General features: G+C 45.2%; 2 protein-coding genes across 2 annotated transcripts; both read left to right on the forward strand.

Annotated features, from left to right (window-relative positions):
* Nucleotides 1-1,729: 1,729 nt before the first annotated feature.
* LOC309337223 (uncharacterized protein) lies at nt 1,730-10,012 on the forward strand. The gene is made up of 4 exons (XM_081853975.1): nt 1,730-1,992; nt 4,898-5,287; nt 8,390-8,490; nt 9,218-10,012. The coding sequence occupies exons 1-4, from the start codon at nt 1,911-1,913 to the stop codon at nt 9,299-9,301; spliced, it is 657 nt and encodes a 218-aa protein (XP_081710101.1). The 5' UTR covers nt 1,730-1,910; the 3' UTR covers nt 9,302-10,012.
* A 2,604-nt stretch (nt 10,013-12,616) lies between these two features.
* On the forward strand, nt 12,617-21,834 carry LOC309335188 (vomeronasal type-2 receptor 26-like; the record flags this gene model as incomplete). The annotated part of the gene is made up of 6 exons (XM_081850063.1): nt 12,617-12,768; nt 13,076-13,367; nt 14,754-15,578; nt 17,775-18,009; nt 20,401-20,616; nt 20,933-21,834. 6 exons carry the CDS (start codon nt 12,617-12,619, stop codon nt 21,832-21,834), a joined length of 2,622 nt encoding a protein of 873 aa, XP_081706189.1.
* Between the last annotated feature and the right edge of the window lie 2,905 nt (nt 21,835-24,739).

Raw genomic sequence — 24,739 nt, forward strand, 5'->3', positions numbered from 1 at the left:
CTGCCACCCTAGTGTTGTGACAACTGTGCTACCCTACCCTGCCACCTTGTTTTGCAGGCTGTGAGATACATGATCACTATACATGATCATGTATAGATAAACAGTCAGGACTTCCTAATATATAGATACCCACTCAACACCTGGCCCAGGGCGGGGCCTGATGGGCTCTATAAAGGACTGCCACTGCCGCTGCCGCTGCCGCTGCTGGGCAGAGAGGGCTTGATTTTGTTTTGTTTTTGTTTGTTTAAATTGCTGTTATTTTTTACCTCTGTCATTTTAAACTGTGACATTAATGCTGTATTCTTAGTTTTAGATTTTGATTTACAGTGGTACCTTGGGTTACATACGCTTCAGGTTACATACGCTTCAGGTTACAGACTCCGCTAACCCAGAAATAGTACCTCGGGTTAAGAACTTTGCTTCAGGGTGAGAACAGAAATCTTGCAGTAGTGGTGCAGCGGCAGGAGGAGTCCCCATTAGCTAAAGTGGTGCTTCAGGTTAAGAACAGTTTCAGGTTAAGAACAGACCTCCAGAACGAATTAAGTACGTAACCAGAGGTACCACTGTATGTGGAAATTGTTTCCCATTTGGTTGTGTATTTTTTGATGTGGTTTATTGATTGTTTATGACTTTTGTAATTATGTAAATCTTGTTATGCTATGAGCATTGTTTTTTAACTGTGGAAAGGCGGCATACAATTAAAACATGATGATGATGATGATGTAGGAACATTTCCCCACTGGCTGTCTATCAACCCCAAACATACCTAACTAATTGCTATACAGTGGACGCTCGGGTTGCGAACGTGATCCATGCGGGAGGCACGTTCTCAACCCGCAGCATTCACAACCTGCAGCGCCGCGTCTGCGCACACGCAGGTCCTGATTTGGCGCATGCGCAAAGCATGATTTAGCGCTTCTGTGCATGTGCGAGTGGTGAAACCCGGAGGTAACCCGTTCCGGTACTTCTGGGTTTTGGCGTGTTCGTAATCCAAAAACATGCAACCTGAAGCATCTGTATTTCTGTATAGCTAGGACAGGCAGCTTTCTGGAAAGCAGGGAAGACAAAATGTATAATTCCCTCTCACTGCTCTCCCTCCTGAAACCTTCCCATATAGTGCAGAGAGGATAGGGATCGTTTTTATTTTATTTTTTTGTTTTAAAGTCATGATGTGCATCTCCCAGGCTTAACCCCCATTCCCTCTGGGATGCTATGAATGATGGTGGACTCAAACTGCTAAATCTCCTGTCCCCATGTGATTTCCCATCGCTATCCATCCTCCACCTGCAATATTCCTCAGGACTTGGAAGCCAGTAGGCAAAGATTCTTGTCCAGTGTCAAAGGGAGTCTTGTCACAAGCCTCCAGTGACCTTTTTGGAGAGGAAAACAACCCTGGTTAAAGGCTGCACCCCTAGAACATCTTGCCATTTGAAGAAGCAGGGAAGTAGAACGCTGAGCGTCCTCTGGGCAGTCCCCTTTTTGCACACACACAGCTGTATACGTCCCATTCACCAAGCAACCAACCCTAATTTAATACATTATAAAGACTGCGGTTTCTACATGACATTTCTATTCCTCATCTGCCTTCTGCTTACCACTTTGCCGAGCTGTCGCCCTTCCCCTCGGTTTCTGCTTCAAGGCCACAATTCTCTGAAATGGTGCAAGTTAAGTTTCTATTCTCTTCCTAGCTGCCCAGCCTAAATGTATTGTGCAGCAGGTACCTGACCCTGCTAGACCACATCCTTTGCTGATCGTGTTATCTCGAGTGGTCTCATCACACCAGAGCTGCTTGCCTCTCTCATTTTCCAGAGACCAGATCTTTCACTTACCACATAGAACAAAAATGAGAGACGCAGTTTTGAAACATTCAATTAAGGAAGCAGTTCAATTGTTGGAGGTTTGAGACGGGTATGATTTCAGAATTGGTGCGGTATCTAATTGTACGACCCTCCAGGATGTTGATCGGCATGGCATTCTTCTGGGCATTCTCAGGTGAGTAAAAGCAAAAGCAGATTGTGTTTTGGAAGTTGGGCAGAAGAGCCTGCAAGATGGGCGGTTATTGCTATAAGCGTTCTACAAATGGGATAGTGAGGCTGCTGGGGTGAGTTTCTGAAGGGCAGGAGCACCAAATGAATGGCAGTGAGTTTAGACATTTTGTTCTCCTTTAGAAAACCCAAAGCAGATCACCCCACACCCTGGGTGGAAATCAACATCGCATTATGTCGAATCTTCCATCTGCCCAAGCAATTCAGCTTGCCAAACAAAACAATCCCTTTTCCCCTGTGTGCTGTTCTGAGCAGGGGCGTACCTAGGAGTTAGATAGGTTGGTGGCTGCCAAGGGCGCAAAAATTGCCCTTAATTTAGAAAGTCATTGGCGGAGCGCGAAAGGCAACGAAAAGGAAACTCTTTGAGTTTCTGGTCCATGGTCTCTCTTTGCTTTGGAGGCACCTATATATCTCCATGCCAAAGAAGCAAGGGGGCCCAGTTATGTCTCGGGTTCTGGGCGATCTCTTGACCCATCCTAGGCCAAATTTGTGGGATGCACAAGGGGAGGAAGGGAGAAATCTCTCTTGCATGGGTTGAAACCCTTTTGCAGGGCTTCTGATGACAAGTTTCATTAGATGAACCCCTCCCGCTGAATCAACACATGGACCAAAATACACCTACTCTTGAATTTTTATACTTTTCTCAATTTTGAGTTGGCGTGCCACCAAAAAAAGATTGCAAAATGCATATATTAGTGTGCAAAAATGTTTATATTGGGCTGTTGTTGTTTAGTCGTGTCTGCCTCTTCGTGACCCCATGGACCAGAGCACGCCTGGCACTCCTGTCTTCCACTGCCTCCCGCAGTTTGGTCAAACTCATGCTGGTAGCTTCGAGAACACTGTCCAACCATCTCGTCCTCTGTCACCCCCTTCTTCCTGTGCCCCCCATCTTTCCCAACATCAGGGTCTTTTCCAGGGAGTCTTCTCTTATCATGAGGTGGCCAAAGTATTGGAGCCTCAGCTTCAGGATCTGTACTTCCAGTGAGCACTCAGGGCTGATTTCCTTCAGAATAGAGAGGTTTGATCTTCTTGCAGTCCCTTGATCTTCTTGCAGTCCAGTTCCTGATCCATACCAAACTATGGAAAAATTTCAATAAAAATTTATTACAAAAACAAACAAACAAAAATAATAATAATACAATTTAAGGTCTGGGAGGGCAAACCTGCCTCTATCTTTTACATCTGTAAGTATTTTATGTTTTTTTTTTTAAAAAAATAATTTTTATTAATTTTACAACATAAACAAAAAACAAACAAACATAACGCGACTTCCCCAAACCTCCCCTTCACTGCATCCTTATTTTAAATTTTTTTTAGCAATCCTTCATCCCTTTTTATATTTAATTCTCTTTAGAGCTTTTTTCTAAATTTCAATTTCTACAGCTGTAATTCTTTATATCTAATCCCTTGACATCTTTAACATTCCGAAATTTTACAACAATTTTTAAGATAGATTTTGAATTTTTTCCAGTCTTCTTCCACTGTCTCTCTCTTCTGGTCACGGATTCTGCCGGTCATCTCTGCCAGTCCCATAAATTCAGTCACCTTGGTCTGCCATTCTTCCAGAGTAGGTACTTCTTTAGTCTTCCAATACTTCGCCAAAAGAATTCTTGCTGCTGTTGTTGCGTACATAAAGAATGTTCTATCTTTCTTTGGAACCGTTTGGCCCACCATGCCCAAGAGAAAAGCCTCTGGTTTCTTTATAAATGTCCACTTAAGGATTTTCTTAATTTCATTATAGATCATTTCCCAGTAGGCCTTAATCTTCGGGCAGGTCCACCAAAGATGATAAAAAGTTCCTTCGCATTCATTACACTTCCAACAATTGTTATTGGGCAAGTGATATATCTTTGCAAGCTTGACTGGGGTCATGTACCACCTATAGATCATTTTCATTATATTCTCTTTCAAGGCACTACATGCCGTAAATTTAATACCTGTGGTCCATAACTGCTCCCAGTCAGCAAACATAATATCATGACCAACATCTTGTGCCCACTTAATCATAGCTGATTTAACCGTTTCATCCTGTGTGTTCCATTTTAGCAGCAAATTATACATTCTAGACAGATTCTTAGAATTGGGTTCTAGCAATTCTGTTTCTAACTTTGACCTCTCCTTCTGAAATCCTAGTTTCCTGTAAGTATTTTATGTTTTATCCTTGGCCTTTTGCCCCCCCCCCCCGATAAATCTTGAAATCTCTTTCTGCCATTTTTTAAAGCATTCATCTTTCAGGATGACTGGTATTGATTGAAAAGCACTAGATTATCTTATCAGCTACTGAGCAGGGCCCCCTTCTCTGATAGGCTTTTTCTGTACAGATGTTCTAAGAAAAACATGATGATGGCCACCAACATGGGTGACTTTTGAAAGGGATTAGATAAATACGTCGAGGATAAGGTTTTCAATAGGTATTAGCCACACATACCATTTATGTATGGGACGCGGGTGGCGCTGTGGGTTAAACCACAGAGCCTAGGACTTGCCGATCAGTTCGACTTGCAGCGGTTCGAATCCCCGTGACAGGGTGAGCTCCTGTTGCTCGGTCCCTGCTCCTGCCAACCTAGCATTTCGAAAGCACGTAAAAGTGCAAGTAGATAAATAGGTACCGCTCTGGCAGGAAGGTAAATGGCGTTTCTGTGTGCTGCTCTGGTTCGCCAGAAGCGGCTTAGCCATGCTGGCCACATGACCCGGAAGCTGTACGCCGGCTCCCTTGGCCAATAAAGCAAGATGAGCGCCACAACCCCAGAGTCGGCTACAACTGGACCTAATGGTCAGGGGTCCCTTTACCTTTACCTTACCATTTATGTATAGCAGACAGCACATGCATTTTCCTTCTCTGTTTCTTCCAGGCATGGCATCAGCAGTGCCCATTTCCTCAGCTCACAGTTGGATCAATGCTACCATCAACCAGACTGTTCAGTTACCCTTCTCCCTTCAGCCCTCCAGTCCTTCCTGGGAATTCCTCCACATCACATGGACTTTTATTGCTGGCAACAGAAATGACCTTATCCTTGCATACATTGTAGACAATTGCAGTGGAACAGCCCTCAAATGGTGGGGGAAAGAATGTAATACTAACAAACTGGTGCATGAGATGTATCAGCAGCGGGCAGACGTTCTCAAGAATGGCACGCTAGTGCTTCATCGCGTGGGGCTTCACGATGCGGGAATGTACCGCGCGACAATTAAATCCATGGATTTAAGACTGCATGCGACAGTGAATCTCACCGTGACTGAAGGTAATGGACAGCAATGAGCATAAATAAATATTTAGGGTGCTTCATGCTTGGAATGATTGCCTGCTGTCCTGGTGTAATCTCCAGGGCTTCAATCCTATGCATTTTAACTCCAGTAAATTCAGTGAGGCATAAGGTATGACTGAGAATGCCATTTTCAGTTCTATTTGGAAAGAACTGAAACAAGTCTCCCTTCACAAAATCTATTTTGGTAGTTGTCCAGCAATTATAACGTGAGGTCCAGCATCTGGCACGGCCAGTTCCTAGATGCTGAGACACCCTGATCTAGGGCGTGGGGGAGTAATCTAGCAGTCTTCTTCTTCTTCTTCTTCTTCTTCTTCTTCTTCTTCTTCTTCTTCTTCTTCTTCTTCTTCTTCCTCCTCCTCCTCCTCCTCCTCCTCCTCCTCCTCCTCCTCCTCCTCCTCCTCCTCCTCCTCCTCAGCCTCCTCCTCCTCCTTTATTGAATTTATATACTGCCTTATACCCAGGGTGGGGTGGGGTGTCTAAGGGCGGTTCACAGAATAAAATCGGGATAGAAAACCACAAAATACCTAATAAAAATAAAACAACAACCCACTAGCCCCCACTTATTGTTCTTATGTCATTCTCTTTGCAAGAAAGCTACAAACCCCACAACACCCTCGCCACACATTTTCTTTTCCTTTCTCCTTTTTATTTAGTTTTTCAGATTTTAAAAATTTACAAGCAATTATCAAACAACCAGCATAGAAAAAGAATCCCAAAGAATCTCCTGAACTTTCCTCCTCCCCTTTGTGGGTCCTTATATTAACTTTTTCCTCCTGCATCTTATGTATTAATCCAAATCTTTTAAATCTCCATTATACCCCAAATTCAGCATTAAACTACAGTTGTTATTCCAATCCTACTAATAATTTTTATTGTTTACAATGGTTTCTAAGGCAAATTATATATTTCCCCCATTCTTTGTTAAAAATTTCATCTTCCTGATTTCTTATTCTTCCGGTCATTTTTGCCAATTCGGCATAGTCCATCAACTTAACCTGCCATTCTTCTCTGGTAGGGACTCTGTCTTCTTTTCATCTCTGAGTTTGTACAGTGGTACCTCGGGTGGTACCTTTCAATTTCATTGTTCCGCAAGGGACAATGACAATAAAGATATCGTATCGTATCGTATCGTATCGTATCGTATCGTATCGTATCGTATCGTATCGTATCGTATCGTAATTCATTCCGGAGGTCCGTTCTTAACCTGAAACTGTTCTTAACCTGAAATACCACTTTAGCTAATGGGGCCTCCTGCTGCCGACACACCACCGGAGCATGATTTCTGTTCTCATCCTGAAGCAAAGTTCTTAACCTGAAGCACTATTTCTGGGTTAGCGGAGTCTGTAACCTGAAGCGTATGTAACCTGAAGCGTATGTAACCCGAGGTACCACTGTACTGGTCACCATATCACTTTCTCCTTAAAAACAAAACGTAGGGCAGCTGGCTGCACTGTAAAACACAGGGCTGGCAAAGACCTCATTCAACCACCACCTTAATTTCCCAGAAGCTTATATTCATATGAAACTTAACATATAGGAAATGTTATTCGTCAAGTCGTAGAATTGTAGAGTTACAAGGGACCCCAAGGGGGGGGGGTGTCATCACAGGCCATCAAGCAGGAGAGGAACCAACCCCCATGCCAGGTTGCCAGGAATGGATAAGATAAGGAAAAGTCCTAACCACCTGCTATTTATTCAATATATACAGAGAGAGGGTTATGAACACAGCCTCTTAGAATAATGGTGTTGCCCCCAAGTAAATCTCCCCTCCCCCTTTTCATTCGTCATCTCTTCTATGGGTGGCGCTGAGCGCCCTTTGCTTCTCAGCCCTTTGCTCTCCTACTTTTAAGGCCCACTGGGTTCTGGGAGATGGTGGGTCTGGAATGCTTTCTAGTGATAACGTGTCAGCCAGTTGCTCCAGCTCTGCTTCTTCCTCCTCTCCCATTATTTCCCAGCTCATCTGCCATCTCCCTCAAACCCCTGTTGTAATTCTGAACTGTCTTCTTCTTCTCTGGATGGGTCAGGCTGGGGAGATGGTCTCCACCATTCCTCCTCTGCCCAGTTCCTGACATCGGCTTCTGCCCTGAACCCTGTAAATATTTAGCAGTACCTCTGGTCCAAAGCCAGAAAAATGGCAGATCATCCCAACTACAGCTGAGTAAAACAAGCCAGCTTCATACACCATGTCTTGATGTTGGCTTGTTTTTGAGGAAGATGTGATATGTTTCTTGTTTTTCACCTTTTCTGATTCAATATCCCTTTTCTTTCACCTCCACATCAGCCGTAGGAGCAGAGTCATTAACCCAGGAAAAACTCAGATGCAAACGTAAAGGTATACTTGTGAACCCTCATTGATATCCTGACACTGTACAGTGGAACCTCGGTCCTCGAATGTCTCCATTGATGAAAAATTCAGAACCTGAATGCCGAAAACCCCAAAGTAATTGCTTCCATTTTTAAACTCACCTCAGAAGTCAAACAGCTTCCAAGGGGCGTTTCTCCATTTTTCCCAATGGATTTTGCTGACTTCCTATTGATCCTCGGTTTCCGAATGTTTCGGAAGTCAAATGGTCTTCCGGAAATGAATACGTTCGAAAACCGAGGTTCCACTGTATAATCCTTCTGACTCGCCTATAATAATACGATAATCTTTATTGTCATTGTCCCATACAGAACAACGAAATTGAAAAAAAAAATCTACATCAGATATTAAAAAACCAACAAGCCTGCTTCCCCAGCTATCCCAGCTTGCTCTAACTTTGGGATATTTGTTTTAAACAAATCACATTAACAGTATTTTTCTTTCTTTTATTCTGCTTTATCTTCTTTATGTAATTAAATAAAAATTAAAGGATGGCATTCAGCTCAGTCTTACTCAGAATAGGCCCCCTGAAGAAGGCTTAACTGAATAACACCCATATTTTTTTAAAAAAACAAAAAACAAAAGCTGGTTGGAGTCACATTCCAGCCAAGTCTAAAGCACCCAAGGTATCTTAAGGAAGATGTAATATGTTTCTTGTTTTTCACCTTTTCTGATTCAATATCCCTTTCCCCCCCACACCTCCAAATTTACTGTAGGAGCAGGATCATTAACCCAGGAAAAACTCAGCACTGAGAATATGGTTCGGATGATTTGGGGTGGCCTCCTTCTGTGCTTCCTTGGGCTCTTGGTAGTAGATGTAAGTGCTGCATTTCTTAAAAAAAAAATATTGCTTGGAAAAAGAGCAAAGGGAGATGTTGGGTGTCTTCCTCAGAATAGCCCCCTGAAGAAGGATTAAATGAATAAGAACCATTAACCCAAATACAAAAGCTGGTTAGAGTCACATTCCAGCCAAGCTAAAGCACCCAAGGAGGGCACAGGGCAAGAGCAAGAGCAAGGGAGAGGCGTGGCCTGTGGAAGTTCTAGTAAAGGTAAAGGGACCCCTGACCATTAGGTCCAGTCGTGGCCGACTCTGGGGTTGCGGTGCTCATCTTGCTTTATTGGCCGAGGGAGCCAGTGTTCAGCTTCCGGGTCATGTGGCCAGCATGACTAAGCCGCTTCTGGCGAACCAGAGCTGCACACGGAAATGCCGTTTACCTTCCCACTGGAGCGGTACCTATTTATCTACTTGCACTTTGACGTGCTTTCGAACTGCTAGGTTGGCAGGAGCAGGGACCGAACAACGGGAGCTCACCCTGTTACGGGGATTCGAACCGCCGACCTTCTGATTGGCAAGTCCTAGGCTCTGTGGTTTAACCCACAGCGCCACCCACGTCCCTAGTGGAAGTTCTAGAGGTCAAGAAAGAGAATTCTGGAGTGCCATGTTCTGCCCATACGCCAGAGCTTCCTCACCTGTTCCAAGCCAAGTGGGGTCTTTACTGAAGCCTCCACAGCTTGAGGGCCAAACTCCACTCTTTTTATTCTAGCATTTTTGCACAGTGGATGAAAGCATCACTCAGGGAAGGAAGACTGTGGGCCATCCTGGGAAATCCACTATTGACTGGAGCTGATACGTCATGAATGATCCATCTGCTCATTTCATGAATCAAGGAGAGCAACAGGACACCTATCAAAAATTGGGAACTGCTGTCTACCTTGCCTACCCCCATTGCAGGGCTGCAGTTCTCAGCCACTCAAGTATCGTGATCTGGAAGTAACCAAATATCTTGAATTGAAACAGGCATATGAATATGACTTCACCCGGCACCATGAAGCCCTTAAGTTCAGGCAGCAGAGAGAGAACCAGTGTCTGGACTTCAGCTCTTAGACTCCAACTCCTAGCTGCCCCAGTCAGCTTGGCCAATGGTCAGGTATGAAGGGAGTTGTATTACAGCAAGATAGGCAATATTCATGTGTGCTCAAGTCACAACGGATAAGTGCAATTTCTAGGCACTCTAAAGGTCAGACTGTGCCCAGGAAGAATTGGTCATTGAACAGCCAGACAGGTGGTAACCCTGGACTTAATCTTAAGTGGTACCCAAGGCCTGGTGTGAGATGTAAGTGCTGTCGAACCAATAAGGACTAGTGGTCACAGGGCTTTCAAATTCAATATATATGTAGATAGACAATTGCCGAGAAAACCCAACACAGCCACTTTAGATTTCAAAAGAGGTGTAATGTTATTCACTCACTAAGGAAGCCCTCTGACCTCTCCATAGAGGTTATTTCGGTTCAAAGTATAGTTAGGCAAGGAATTTTCAATGGTTTGTCAATTCCCAGCTCCCATGACTCCACCTTCCTGGTAAATCCAATTTTCTAGACCAAATAATGGGTGAGAGACTTTGTTGCCTTGCCTGCATGGAATTCTGAAGGAGGGAGCTTAATTCTTACCAGAGGCATACAGTGGTACCTCTGGATGCGAATAGGATCTGTTCCGGAGCCCCATTCACATCCTGAGTAGAGCGTAACCTGCAACTGCGCGTCTGCACATGCGCATGCGCGTGCCACGATTCGGCGCTTGCACGTGACATCATTTTGAGTGTTTGCGCATGCGCAAGCGGCAAACCCTGGAAGTAATGCGCTCCGTTACTTCCAGGTCACTGCAGAGTGCAACCCGAAAATATTCATCCTGAAGCTACTTCAACCTGAGGTATGACTGTAGTTCATAGCTGTCAACGTTTCCCTTTATTTAAGGGAAATTCCCTTATTCTGAGTAGGATTCTTCACAAGAAAAGGGAAAAGTTGACAGCCATGCTATAGTTCTCAAATCCTGCTTGCTCCAAGATCAGGTATTCCCTTCCCCTTCCCCTTCCCCTTCCCCTTCCCCTTCCCCTTCCCCTTCCCCTTCCCCTTCCCCTTCCCTTCTTTTCAGTTTAAGGCTATGGGAAATTGCTCTGCTTATTCTCTAGGCTTTTCGGTAGTCAGGGATTCTTTAGAATTAAGGTGTGTCTGTAAATGCTTAATGATTATTTGCTGCCTGCATATTTTTAACCTTGCTGATTGAAGCAGCACCTATATATGCTGTCTTTCTTCATGTATGTTCAATAAATCAATCTTTTTCTTCTACCTGGTGTGACAAGTTCTTTATTGGGTATAAGAGCTAAAGATATACACACATTTTTAGCGGATGCACAGCCTGACTCCACATAAAAGTTTCCACCGTCCCAGAGCTGTGCATTGAGTTCATGCCTGTGGTGAACACATATGTGGAATCAGATGTACAGTGCCTAGCATAGTTAGGGTCAAATCTTTCCAAAATATTTGGGAGTTGTATAAAAGCTCAGTTATAACGTATACTGCAGGGCCAGGAGTTAGCCTTATGTGGTTCATAAGCAAAGTGTGTGTGTGTGTGGGGGGGGGTATTAGAGACACAAAGGCTTACTTTAGAAAATGAAAGTCTTGTCCAAATGAGGAGAACAAAAAGGAACACAAATTTTGCCTAAAAATATGCAAGAGGACAATAAGAGATGCAAATAAATAATTTGTGGAGCACATTTCTAAAAACCTGAAGACTAACAGCAACAAAATATTTAAATACATTAGTATCTGGTGACTGCCTAGTGAGGTGGTTCTTTGAGAGCATCAACAAGCATATAGACAGAGGTTCATATTGTGTTCTTGGACTTTTAAAAAGCTTTTGACAAAGTAACTCACCCAAGATTATTGAATAAACTTAGCAGTCATGGAGTAAGAGGCAAGGTCCTCTTGTGGATCAGTAACTAGTTAAATAACAAGAAACAGAGGGTAGGATTAAATGGACACATTTCTCATAGAATTGCAGAGTTGGAAGGGTCCCTGAGGGTCATCTAGGCCAATTCCCTGCAATGCGGGAATCTCAACTCAAGCATCCATGACAGATGGCCACCCAACCTCTGCTTAAAAACCTTTCTCAACCTGTGGATCCCCAGATGTTGTTGAACTACAACTCCCATACCCCTAGCTAGCAAGGCCAGAGCTCAGGGATGATGGGAGTTGTAGTCCAACCACATCTGGGGACCCACAGGTTGAGAACCGCTGTCCTAGGGAGACCAAGCATGCAGAAAGTGATCAGGGGGTAGCCAGCAGAGTGCTTGTGTGCTGTTTCTCCATCTGTTTCTGGGCCTCACTATTGGCTGTCAAAAAGTAGCAGGGGGAGAAAGAGAGAAAGAAAGCTAGAGAGAGGGCGAGAAGTGACTTGCCCTCCTTTGAAGTCTTGGAAGGAAACTGACACAAGGGATTTGAATGCTCAGGCAGCTGGGCTGAAAGTCTGCGCTACAGCCCAGTCCTACCCTCTCATTGGTTTAAAGTCAAGGGTCACCAACAAAGGGTCTAGAGAATCACACGTCGCCCTAAGTTCATTGTCCTCTCAGTTGCCCCATAGGAAAGCATGATGCAAACTTTTGCAAACATGTTTTCTCCTGCCGTACACCTGCGCAAGCAGAAGCAAAGAGAGCGTGAAACTTTGAGGAGGTGATTATATCTCCCCTGCAATTATCAAAAACATTGTGATTGATTTGTGTTCTCATAGGGTTTTCCAGAGGTCACTTTTGAGATCAGTAATAATAATAATAATAATCAGAATCCAGAATCATTTATCATTCTTTTTGCCAAATACGGAAACAGAGCAACATAAATATATATACTGAGCTATTAAGAATGAGGGCTGGGATTTAGACCATCAGAGGTGGTAGGCTAGTCTGAAATTTGTTTCTCTGTTAGCACCAAAGCCAGCCCCGAGTTCCTCCTCTGAGAAGTCAGTTACAGGATGAAGATTTTGTGTATCCTTCCTAGCAAATGCTTCTGTCCTTGCTCTGAATATAATAAAATCAGTTGAAGGAAGTTCTCACTTGTTGGTGCCTAAAATGATCCTTCTGTTAGTCTTGCTTCATTTGCCAGTTGAGGTAGCAATGATGGAAGATCTAGATCTGTCAGACCTACGGACATCTTCAAATAATTATTACAGTCCAGGGGATTACATCATTGCTGGAGTTATACCTGTGAGGACCGCTCTGTATCCAAAACACGCTTTCAGGTCTGACCCTGTCGGTGACTTCCTCCCGTAAGTGCTATTTGCTCATAGCTTTTGATTTTTCTCAGCCAATTCTTATCTTTCCTGTATACAGTCTATATACAGAGTGAGCAGCAGATTCTTAAGCTCCATAGTTTAGCAGAATGGTTTGAAATGTGACTGGGACAGTAGGAGGCTCACCTGCAGATATGAAGGAAATTTGCCCCAAAGTTGTAGGGTCTCTACCCTAGCACTGCTTTACTCCATCAACCTGAGTGGTCTCTTATCACATCTTCTGCATATATCCATTTTAATACACTGTTTAAACTGGTCAACATCCCATTTGTTTTCCATCCAGAGTATTGCAGATGAACTACCAGCATGTTTTGGCCATTTTGCTTGCCATTAATGAGATCAATGAAAATCCCAAGCTCTTACCTAATATCACCTTAGGCTACAATATCTTTGAGAACTGTTTCAGTGTCAGGATAACCTATGAAGCCACAATGGACCTCCTCTCAACTGGGCATTGGATGGTCCCTAATTTCAGGTGTGGGCAACATGGAAAGAACCTGGCTGTTATTCAAGGAGGGGACTTCGAAACTTTTCTTCAGATGTCAACCATGCTAGACCTCTTCAAGATCCCCCAGGTATGGAGAACGGGGGGACCTGTCAGAGCAAATCTCAGATGCAACTTTTTAAACTTGAAAGCTTTCTCATAAAATGTGAGGGTGGTATAAAAGCAATATAATATTAAAAAGCAGAACAAAATAATGAAAATCACTACTCAATTTTTAAAAAGTTGTGATAAGCACATGTACTCTCACACTTCACATTCTGTGTGATACAGAAAAAGAATATAAATTGTTAAAAATAGAGTAAAAGTAGTTAAGTCTGAAAATGTTTAGACACAGTGCAGCTGATACCAACTTGTTGCACCACACAGATGGATGGTTTTTTGCACGCGCGCGCACACACACACACACACACAAAATTGCCAATGGAGCCAAACGTACAATGAATGAAAATAAATGCCAATGATCCTAAACGCACTTACCTGGCAGTAAGTAAAAAAAAATTCAGTGGGACTTAGATCTGAGTTTGAGTGGAAGCTATTTTAGGATGGCAATCTCTCTTGTGGGATGGATTGAGTAGGTAGGGGAGGATATATTAATTACAAGTTATCTCTCCTGGCAGCAGTGGGGTTGAAGAGAGTTTTGAGATCCCATCCTTGGTAGCAAAATTAAAAGCATACAACCTTGTTTTGGCTATACAACCTTGTTTTGAGCAAGTCCAGCTAACCAACTATGTATTGGTTTCCCCCTTCTCTCCCTGATTAACCACAACACAGAACCACAACACAGACTGTAAAGTAAATGAAAGATAGTGTTTATTTACTTAATTTCTTGCGCTCATTTTCAGCAAACAGCAGGAGCAAAAATAATGCAGGTAAAACTACTTTCAGGTTACAAAATACAGTGGTACCTCGGGTTAAGAACTTAATTCGTTCTGGAGGTCCGTTCTTAACCTGAAACTGTTCTTAACCTGAGGTACCACTTTAGCTAATGGGGACTCCCGATGCTGCTGTACGATTTCTGTTCTCATTCTGAGGTAAAGTTCTTAACCTGAGGTACCATTTCTGGGTTAGCAGAGTCTGTAACCTGAAGCGTCTGTAACCTGAGGTACCACTGTACATAGCTGAATTCTAAAATGGAGTCTAAGCTGAGGAAGAGCGTAAACAACCATCCATCTCTACTGAAGACATGGCATAAAAGGAAAAAGACCAAGTGAGCAACAGGAAAGAGAAGGGTTTCAATCTTTCTTTTCTTTCACCTTGAAACTGCACAGAGCTCTCTCTCTACCAGTTGCATTCCTATGGTCTGAGTCGGCCTACCTAGAAATTTACAGCTCTGTGGTTGTTAGCCTCTAGGCTTACTAATTAACAAGAATATACATTCTTAGATTTTGGGCTGCAAATCTCCAACAATCTCTGGACATTCTTTCCAATGCTAAACATTGTTTCCTTTCCTTTCCAGCTCACTTACGGTTTTGTCAACCATATTCTGAGTGACAAAGCTCACTTCCCCTCTTCCTACTGGATGAGCCCAAAGGAAGCTCCACAGTACAGGGGGATAGCTATGCTGCTGCTGCATTTTAGGTGGACGTGGGTTGGTCTGCTTGCTCCAGACAATGAAGGTGGAAATCTATTTGTGAGAACGATGAAGGCGGTGCTCTTTAGGGATGGCATATGCGTAGCCTTCACCTTTGGGATCCCACAAATATTTTCTGACCTTCGTGTTTCAAAGAAGACACTTTTAAGATCCCTAGCACTTCTTTCACAGAGGAAGGCCAACGTGATTATTTATTATGGAGATTCTGACACAATGTTTCTGTTGCCACATGCGCTGTACAGAGTTGAACTTGAAATCAGTGCCCCGGTAGGGAAAGTTTGGATCTCTACAGCTCTGTGGGGCTTCACCTTAAGCACATCTTTTGAGTACTGGGATGTCATATTCTTCCATGGTGCATTGTTCTTCAGCATCCAAACGAAGAAGGGTTCAAAATCCCAGGGCATTTTCCTGACTCTAGATGAAGATTCCTTCGATCAGATTTGGTCAGAAATATTTGATTGCTCTCATTCCAAGCACAGATGGTCAAGAGAAACCTGGAAAAGGTGCATGGGGAAGGGGAAAATGGAAGCAGTTTGGCTTGGGAAATGCATGTCTGCGGAGATCTATGTTGTTTATAGTGCTGTCTATGTCATGGCACATGCCTTCCATGCTCTGATGACATCTGCATCTAGCCGTGTGATGACTACAGAACAAGGCAGATTGGACCTTCTGAACATAGAGCCATGGCGGGTGAGAGAGGGAGGGAGACAAAGAAAACTAGCCACCTATAGAGGTGGTTCCTCACTGTGCTTGTGCATATTATCTGTTGTACCCTCGCTTATTATTTCCAAATCAGTCACTGCTTGGTAGGGTGGGGAATGTCACTCTGCTACATCATTGGACGTGATCCTTTGGCTGACTCCTGCTAATTCAGTAGAACTATCCCTTGTGAATATTCAGGAAGGTTAGCTGAGCAGGACTTATAAGCAGGGTTTAGTATTCCACCAGTTATTTATTATCTCCATTTTATACAGCTGAGAGATAGATAGATAGATAGATAGATAGATAGATAGATAGATAGATAGATAGATAGATAGATATTACAACCAGGACTCCATGGAAGTTTTGTTTAAAGCAGTAGTGGGCCAAAGTTGGCCCTCCAGCTGTTTTGGGACTGCAATTCCAATCATCCCTGACCACTGGTCCTGTTAGCTAGGGATGATGGGAGTTGTAGTCCCCAAACAGCTGGAGGGCCAACACTGGCCACCACTGCTTTAAAGTGAATGTTCGTACTACCGCAAAAAATAAAATAAAATTGAGAACCACTGGATTAGTTTTTGCAACCCTGTTGTGCATGTGGGGTGGGGAATGAGGCAAAGGATCTCCTGCTTCCCTTTCTTCCCTCCGCAGCACATGTTCAATCAGAGTTTAAAAAACTTGGGGCTGGCTTTCAAATAAGTTTGGAGATTGGCTCAGGGTTGGATTGGGGCTGATCTGAAGTACCAGATTGGGCGCCATCTTGGATTGGGAGGGGAAGGTGCTGGTGTGCCCAGTTCTATTAAATAGTTTACAGTCACTTTAAACATTCTACTGCTATGGTGGAACATGTTGTCTTTAAACTAATATTACTTCAAGAGAAATGCTATAGGTTTGACCAATTTCCCCCCTCTAGTGGAGGTTCCCTACCCCTGCTGGCTCCTCTCAGCTTCTGTCTTCAGTGATTCTTAGCTTTATCTTCAGACTCTTCACTGATGCAATGACAACTCGACCAACATACTGTCTATTGTTGTTGTTGTTTAGTTGTTTAGTTGTGTCCAACTCTTCGTAACCCCATGGACCAGAGCACGCCAGGCACTCCGGTCTTCCACTACCTCCCGCAGTTTGGTCAAACTCATGCTGGTAGCTTCGAGAACACTATCCAACCATCTTGTCCTCTGTCGTCCCCTTCTCCTTGTGCCCTCCATCTTTCCCAACATCAGGGTCTTTTCCAGGGAGTCTTCTCTTCTCATGAGGTGGCCAAAGTATTCGAGCCTCAGCTTCAGGATCTGTCCTTCCAATGAGCACTCAGGGCTGATTTCCTTAAGAATGGATAGGTTTGATCTTCTTGCAGTCCATGGGACTCTCAAGAGTCTCCTCCAGCACCAGTATTCAAAAGCATCAATTCTTCGGCAATCAGCCTTCTTTATGGTCCAGCCCTCACTTCCATACATCACTACTGGGAAAACCATAGCTTTAACTATACGGACTTTTGTTGGAAAGGTGATGTCTCTGCTTTTTAAGATGCTGTCTAGGTTCGTCAATGCTTTTCTCCCAAGAAGCAGGCGTCTTTTAATTTTGTGGCTGCTGTCACCATCTGCAGTGACCAACATACTGCCTGAAAGCCCCTAAATAGCACTGTGCCTATAATTTGTATTCTCATTGGAGGGCCCATTACTTTGAATATAATGCCCACTCAAGGATCTATCACAATTTAACCCTTTTCAATTATCCCAACCTATATAAAAGCTATATTCTGTGGTTCATCAAAACACATATGGCAAACCTGTCACAGCCTTGCTGCTTCTTGGCAGACTTCCAGCTGAACCCACCATATATATGAAGGAGTGTGGTGGAGTCTCCTTCTTTGGAGGTCTTTACGCAGAGGCTTGACAACCATATGTCAGGAGTGCTCTGATGGTATTTCCTGCTTGGCAGGGGGTTGGACTCGATGGCCCTTGTGGTCTCTTCCAACTCTATGATTCTATGATTCTATGATTCTATGATATATGAATCACTGCCCCGGGATTTCATTATGTAGCTGCCCAGACCTCTGTCAGAGATTAGAAACCTGTTCCCACGTTCAAGAATTGCATTGGTTGCTGCCAAAGGACTAGAAATACTGAAGGTTTTGGAGGAAGACGTGAAATGCGTAATTGTTTATCCATCTTGCAAATATTGTCTTTTTAGCTTCACCCCTTTGTGAGAAGCATCCGCTTCAACAGTACTGCCATGGGCGAGGTGTATTTTGATGGAGATAGGGAGCTAGCGGCTGACTATGATGTTGTGAATTTTGTCACATTTCCTAACCAAACTGCCGCACGAGTGAAAGTTGGAAAGCTGCAGACTCAAACCTCCTCGGGTGTAGAACTGACTATGCATGAGAAGGACACCGTGTGGCCAAGCTGGTTTAACCAGGTAGGGAGTGGGTTCTTATCTTACAAGTTGGGGAAGTGTAGCTAGCAATGGGTGAACCTGTCAGTTTCGGTTCTCCAAGATTATTCCAATCTTAAATTCAGTTCTCCACATTCTGGCATAATTACAATATTATTTATTTTTTTAATCCTCATGAAAATCTATCAGCATTTTGGTCCAAATTTATCCCAATATACACATGTCTTCATGCAATTTTGCCAAATGCTCACTTTTTTTTGCAATGCAATTTCCTCTAAATACCATATTTACTCGAATGTAATGCACAGCTTTTTTGGACAAATTACATTGTGAATATTGGGTTGCACATTAGATTTGATGGTGCATTTACACGCGCCAGCAAATTACTTTTTTTGGTTTCAAGGTTTTGAAAATGGAGGTGTGCATTAGATTTGATGGCGTATTAAGGTAAAGGGACCCCTGACCATTAGGTCCAGTCGTGACCAACACTGGGGTTGGGGCACTCACCTCGCTTTATTGGCCAAGGGAGCTGGCGTACAGCTTCCTGGTCATGTGGCCAGCATGACTAAGCCGCTTCTGGCAAACCAGAGCAGTGCACGGAAACGCCGTTTACCTTTCCGCCGGAGTGGTACCTGTTTATCTACTTACACTTTGATGTGCTTTCGAACTGCTAGGTTGGCAGGAGCAGGGACCAAGCAACGGGAGCTCACCCCGTTGTGGGGATTCGAACCACCGACCTTCTGATCGACAAGTCCTAGGCTCTGTGGTTTAACCACCCACAGTATATCTCACTAACATAGAATAAGAATAAGAATTTTATTATTATACCCTGCCCATCTGGCTGAGTTTCCCCAGCCACTCTTGCTACTAACATATTCATTGTCATACATTCTTAATATTTTCATATGTGTATGTGTGTGTATGCATGTCCGTACACCCACCCAACCAACCAACCACATTCCTTGGCTGGAGAACTGCATTGCAGATTTTGGAGAAGTGCAGATTTCAGGCTCAGAGCGGCTAACAACAATAAAAGTAACACAGCAATGCTAACTGTGAGCCTGAAGATCTATCAATGAACAAACTACAGAAGCTGGTCATTGGGATATATATCACAATGATCATGTATAACAGGCATGGCCAAACATGGCCCTCCAGATGTTTTGGGACTACATTTCCCATCATCCCTGACCACTGGAACCTGTTAGCTAAGGATGATGGGAGTTGTAGTTCCAAAACAGCTGGAGGGCCAAGTTTGGCCATGCCTGATGTATAAAAGAAAACAAAGCAATCTTATGCCATCCTATTTTATTTAGTCTTCCAAGGAGGGAGGGGTGGGGAAGATGTGGCCTCCAGATGTTGCTGGAGTCCAGCTCCCATCAACCACTGTGAACATGGCCAAGAGCTAAGTTTCCATGAATTTCTGGAGGGCCAGAGGTTTCCCACCCTCCACTTCAAGGTGATAAAGGATTCATTGTTTGAGTGTAATAGAAAAACTATTAACACAGTTAATATTGCGGCAGCCAGACTGGTGACTGGGGGCGGCCGCCGAGACCACATAACACTGGTCTTGAAAGACCTACATTGGCTCCCAGTACGTTTCCGAGCACAATTCAAAGTGCTGGTGTTGACCTTTAAAGCCCTAAACGGCCTCGGCCCAGTATACCTGAAGGAGCGTCTCCACCCCCATCGTTCTGCCCGGAAGCTGAGGTCCAGCGCCGAGGGCCTTCTGGCGGTTCCCTCATTGCGAGAAGCAAAGCTACAGGGAACCAGGCAGAGGGCCTTCTCAGTAGTGGCGCCTGCCCTGTGGAACGCCCTCCCATCAGATGTCAAAGCGATAAATAACTACCTGACCCCTGATGGGCGGGGTACAAATTTATTATTATTATTATTATTATTATTATTATTATTATTATTATTATTATTTTCTAGGAGAAGTGCTTTGAACATGAGACAAGGAGAGATATCATTTCTTCTGCAAGGCATAGACCCAACAGAACAGAACGGTTTAGTAATTATTTTTTATTATTTGATTCTTTATTGAATTTATTTACAGCCCTATACCCAGAGGTCCCAGGGTGGTTAACATAAAAGGATCACAGTATATAAAATATAAATAAAAGCAATAACCCAATAATACCCTCCCACACACAAAGAGCCACATTTTTAAAAGGGCATAGGATGTCAATCAAAAGCCTGGTTAAAAAGGAATGTTTTTGCCTGGTGCCTAAAGGTGTATAATGAAGGCGCCAGGTGGACATCCCTGGGGAGAGCATTCCACAGATGGGGAGCCACTGCAGAGAAGGACCTGTTCTCATGTTGCCACCCTCTGGACCTCTCGGGGAAGAGGTGCACAAAGAAGGGCCTCAGAAGATGATCTCAGGATCCGGGCAGGTTCATATGGAAAGAGGCGGTCCTTGAGGTATTGCAATCCTGAGCCATAATTTCAAACTCTGTTTCTATATACAAAGCAGTAATTCATCAAACACTCTTTCATTCCTTGATGTCCAGACAACACCCCGTTCTACCTGCACAGAAAGCTGCCAACCTGGAGCTTGCAAGGTGGTACCAGAGGGAAAGAAGATATGCTGCTATTATTGTGCCCTGTGCCTCGAAGGGACCATTTCTACTCAGACAGGTAAATGGTTTTGAAGGAACAGCAAGTCCCGGGAGACGGGGGCTCTGAAAAGCAGCTTGTGGATGAAAGCATCCATGTTCAGCCTGAAAAGACATTTTAGCAAAGGAATACAGTGATCTTTGCAAAATTGAAGCACAACATTTCAAGATGCTGATTTTGCATGGTTGCGGTCCTCCAACACAACGGAATTCCAGAGATTCCACCAAAATCGATACAATCCAGAAAACGTGAGATTGATGTGTTTTTGGATTCTCCATTTATAAAAAGGAAAAACATTGAGATTCGATGTACTGAAATAAGTTTTTCTTTCTTTCAGATGCAGGTTATTGCCTTGAGTGTCCAAAAGATCAATACTCGAACAATGACAGGGATCAATGTATCCCCAAGACTATCGTATTTCTCTCCTATGAAGAACCCCTGGGGGTCACCTTGGTTTTCTTTGCCCTATTCTTGTGCCTAATCACAAGTACTATTTTGGGAATCTTCATTAAATACCAAGACACCCCACTTGTTAAAGCCAACAATCGAAACCTTACTTATACCCTCCTTGTTTCTCACCTGCTTTCCTTTTTGTCCTCCTTTCTATTCATCGGCCAGCCTCAAAAGGTCACCTGCCTTCTCCGTCAAACTACCTTCAGCACCATCTTCTCGGTTGCTGTCTCTTCTGTGCTGGCAAAAACTATAACTGTGGTTTTGGCATTCATGGCCACAAAACCAGGGAACAGCATTAGCAAGTGGGTGGGAAAGAGTTTGGCAAATGGTATTGTCCTTTTTGGTTCTGCCTTTCAGTTTGGAATCTGCATTGCCTGGATCGGAATATCTCCCCCCTTCCCAGAACTGGACATGGATTCCCAGGTCACACAGACAATTCTGCAGTGCAATGAAGGGTCCGTCACTATGTTTTATTCTGCCCTTGGCTACATGGGCCTTCTGGCTGCCATCTCTTTTACTGTGGCTTTCCTCGCCAGGAAGCTCCCTGGCGGTTTCAACGAAGCCAAGTTTATCACCTTCAGCATGCTGGTGTTTTGCAGCGTTTGGGTCTCCTTTGTGCCAACTTACCTTAGCACCAAGGGGAAATACATGGTGGCTGTGCAGATCTTCTCCATCTTGGCTTCCAGTGCTGGGTTACTGGGTTGCATTTTCCTTCCCAAATGCTACATCCTTGTACTGAGGCCTGATCTGAATACAAAGGAGCACCTAATGGTGAAAAGAAAATAATAAGGTTGTGTCAAATGTATAGGTCACTTACTACATAATCATGGCTCAGTCATTCATATATATATATATATATATATATATATATATGCAGGTTTTGGTGTCCTCGGGTGTCTTCCCGTGTAAAAGTTGGGGTGTCTAGGCACCCCAACTTTTACACGGGAAGACACCCGAGGACACCAAAACCTGCATTCCTGTACCCGTGAAAATCTACGAAAGCATATATATATATATATATATATATATATATATATATGCAGGTTTTGGTGTCCTCGGGTGTCTTCCCGTGTAAAAGTTGGGGTGTCTAGGCGACGTTTCGACGAGGTCTCACTCGTCATCTTCAGGCTGGTGCTTTCGGCTTCTTGTTACTGGAACAGAGCAGGATCTCAGTGTTTGAGTTCCTATAAATACTGTAGAGGGGGTGTGGTGTATAGCCTCCAATGTTCTGGGCAGAGAGGAAGTTCCCAGGCTAGTGTGCCTTTTCTTCTTTTGTTCCTTAATTACTTGAGAGATATCTTGAGTGATTTCTTGAGTGATATCCTGAGTACCACTTAGGTGGGTCATTAGGTGTGGATTAGTTGTTAAAGTCTTTGTGTCTTGACCTCTTGAACTTTGTGAAGAGTTTTCCTGAGAAGATGGCTGTACTGTACTTAGTTGTGCTCTGGCTTGGCTTCGTGTATAGGGGCGAGCTGTGGTTTTGTGGCTTGTGTCAGCCAGATCTGTGTAGGGATTGCAGGGGGGTGCAGCATCCGGAGGTGCCACCATGGATTGGTTACTGGATGGTGTCTGTAATTCATCTGTGGAGAGGGTCTGGGTTTGGGTCTGGTGTGGTTGATTGGTGTTGGCGTTCTGTGTGCCTCTGGATCTGGTGTCAGTTTTTGTGGGGAGGGCTAATTTCCAGATGTCTGGCAAGCGGGATGTGTCGTCACGCTTGTTCATGTTGTGAGGGTGTTTCTCTATCTCGATGGCTTCCATGATTATTCTCTTGTGGTGATGTTCCGGGTGTGATGGCCTGGGATTCCGATTCAGAGGATGAACCAGAGGAATCCCAGCCTGCACAGGAGTCCCCGCCTCCAGGGCCGGCTGAACTGGGGCAAGGCCTAGATGCTGAAGAGCCTGCACCTGTGGCAGAGCACCAGGAGCTGGCCCCAGGTGAAACCCTTCAGGCCCCAGAGGGGCTTGAGGACTCAGTGGCTACAGGTGAGCCTCCTCCAGGGCCCAGTAACCCTTCGGCCTCTCCTGATCTGCAGAGGCTTAGGGCAGAGAGGCGAAGGGAACTGGTTGCTCCCAGGAGGAGTGCTCGCCTTAAGGCCAGAGGAGGCGGGGCTCCTGGGGGCCGGGACCGCCCCTGGCCTTAGAAGAGGATAAAAGCCCAGTCAGCCCGGTCCCAGGTTGCGGGAGCAACGTCATTGTTGGCTTTGGACCTTCCTGTGTTCTTGTTCCCTGCTCGGCCTCCTGTTCCTGACCATCCGGTGCTCCTGTTCCCTGCTCGGCCTCCTGTTCCTGACCATCCGGTGTTCCTGTACCCTGCTCGGCCTCCTGTTCCAGCGTTCCTGTTCCCCGCCCGGCTCTCCGCCTCGGACCTCGCCCCTCTTCATGTGGACTCAGACTACGCTCAAGGTACCTTTCCCCCGGGTCCAGCACAGTTTGCTCCCGCCACACCCGCACTCCCCCTTCGTTGGGGTGCGTTCGGGAAGAGCCAGAGGCCATGGCTGACCAGGTGGCTGCGCTGGTGGCTTTGGCCCAGAAGAACCAGGCCTTGACTCACACCGTGCAGCAGCTCAGCGACGCGGTTACGGCACTTCAGCAGCGCTTGGAAGCCCTACCGGCTCCTGGGGCCGACGCCCCGGCTCCTGGCAAGTACCCAGTGGCTTTGCCCGAGAAATTTGATGGAGCCCCGGCCAGCTTTCCCATGTTCCTCGCCCAAGCCAAGCTGTATATTCAGGGGCGAGCCCGGAACTTCCCTGACGACCGCACCAAGGTGCACTTTTTGATTAGTTTGTTAAAGGACCAGGCGGCCAAGTGGGCGTTGCCGCTACTCAGGCAAGACTCCCCCTTGCTGGCAGACTATACGGGGTTTTGCAATCTTTTGGAGGCCGCGTTCGGCAACCCCCAGAAAGGGAGTCAAGCCAACCGGGCGATTCGGCAGTTGAAACAGGGCGAGTCCACGGTGGCCGCATATACCACGGAGTTTCGGCTGTTGGCACAGGACTTGACCTGGAACGACTCGGCATTGCGGGACCAGTATCTCGAAGGGCTTTCGGACGAGATACTGGACCAGCTGGCCACAATGGAACGCCCCACCACGCTAGACACTCTCATTCAACGGAGTCTACAGATAGACGACCGGCTGGAGGATCGTCGCCAGGCCCGGGGCCGACGACACCTCCAGTTCTCGGCACCAGTTTCTTCCGGCAGCCCCACGGTCACAACTGAGTTATCGGAGGAGCCTATGCAGCTCGGGGCAGTGCGGCCACGCCTTTCCCCCGCAGAGAAGGTGCGGCGTCGGGAGGGGAATCTATGTCTCTACTGTGGCGGAAGTGGACACTACGCTCGGTCCTGCCCTGAGAAACGCCAGCCGCAGGGAAACCGCCAACCCCCAGTAGCTGATGGCCCTAGCTACCGGGGGTCCCAAACAGCGCAGAATGGGCCCGCACCAATGGACTTGCAACATCTTATGGTTCCGGTACGTTTATACCCTCCAGGTGGGCCCTGGATTCTTACCCATGCTTTGGTGGATTCAGGAGCAACCCGTTCTTATATGGACGCTGCTTTTGCTGCCCATCATCAGGTGCCACTTCGGAACAAGCCAGAACCGGTCCAGGTGGAAGCAATTGACGGACGGCTTCTACGTTCAGGAGCCGTTACTCAGGAGACCCAGCCCCTGGTCCTGTGTCTCCAGCAGCAC

This window comes from Podarcis erhardii, assembly GCF_964252035.2.
Source record: "Podarcis erhardii genome assembly, chromosome: 2".
NCBI classification, from domain to species: Eukaryota; Metazoa; Chordata; class Lepidosauria; order Squamata; family Lacertidae; genus Podarcis; species Podarcis erhardii.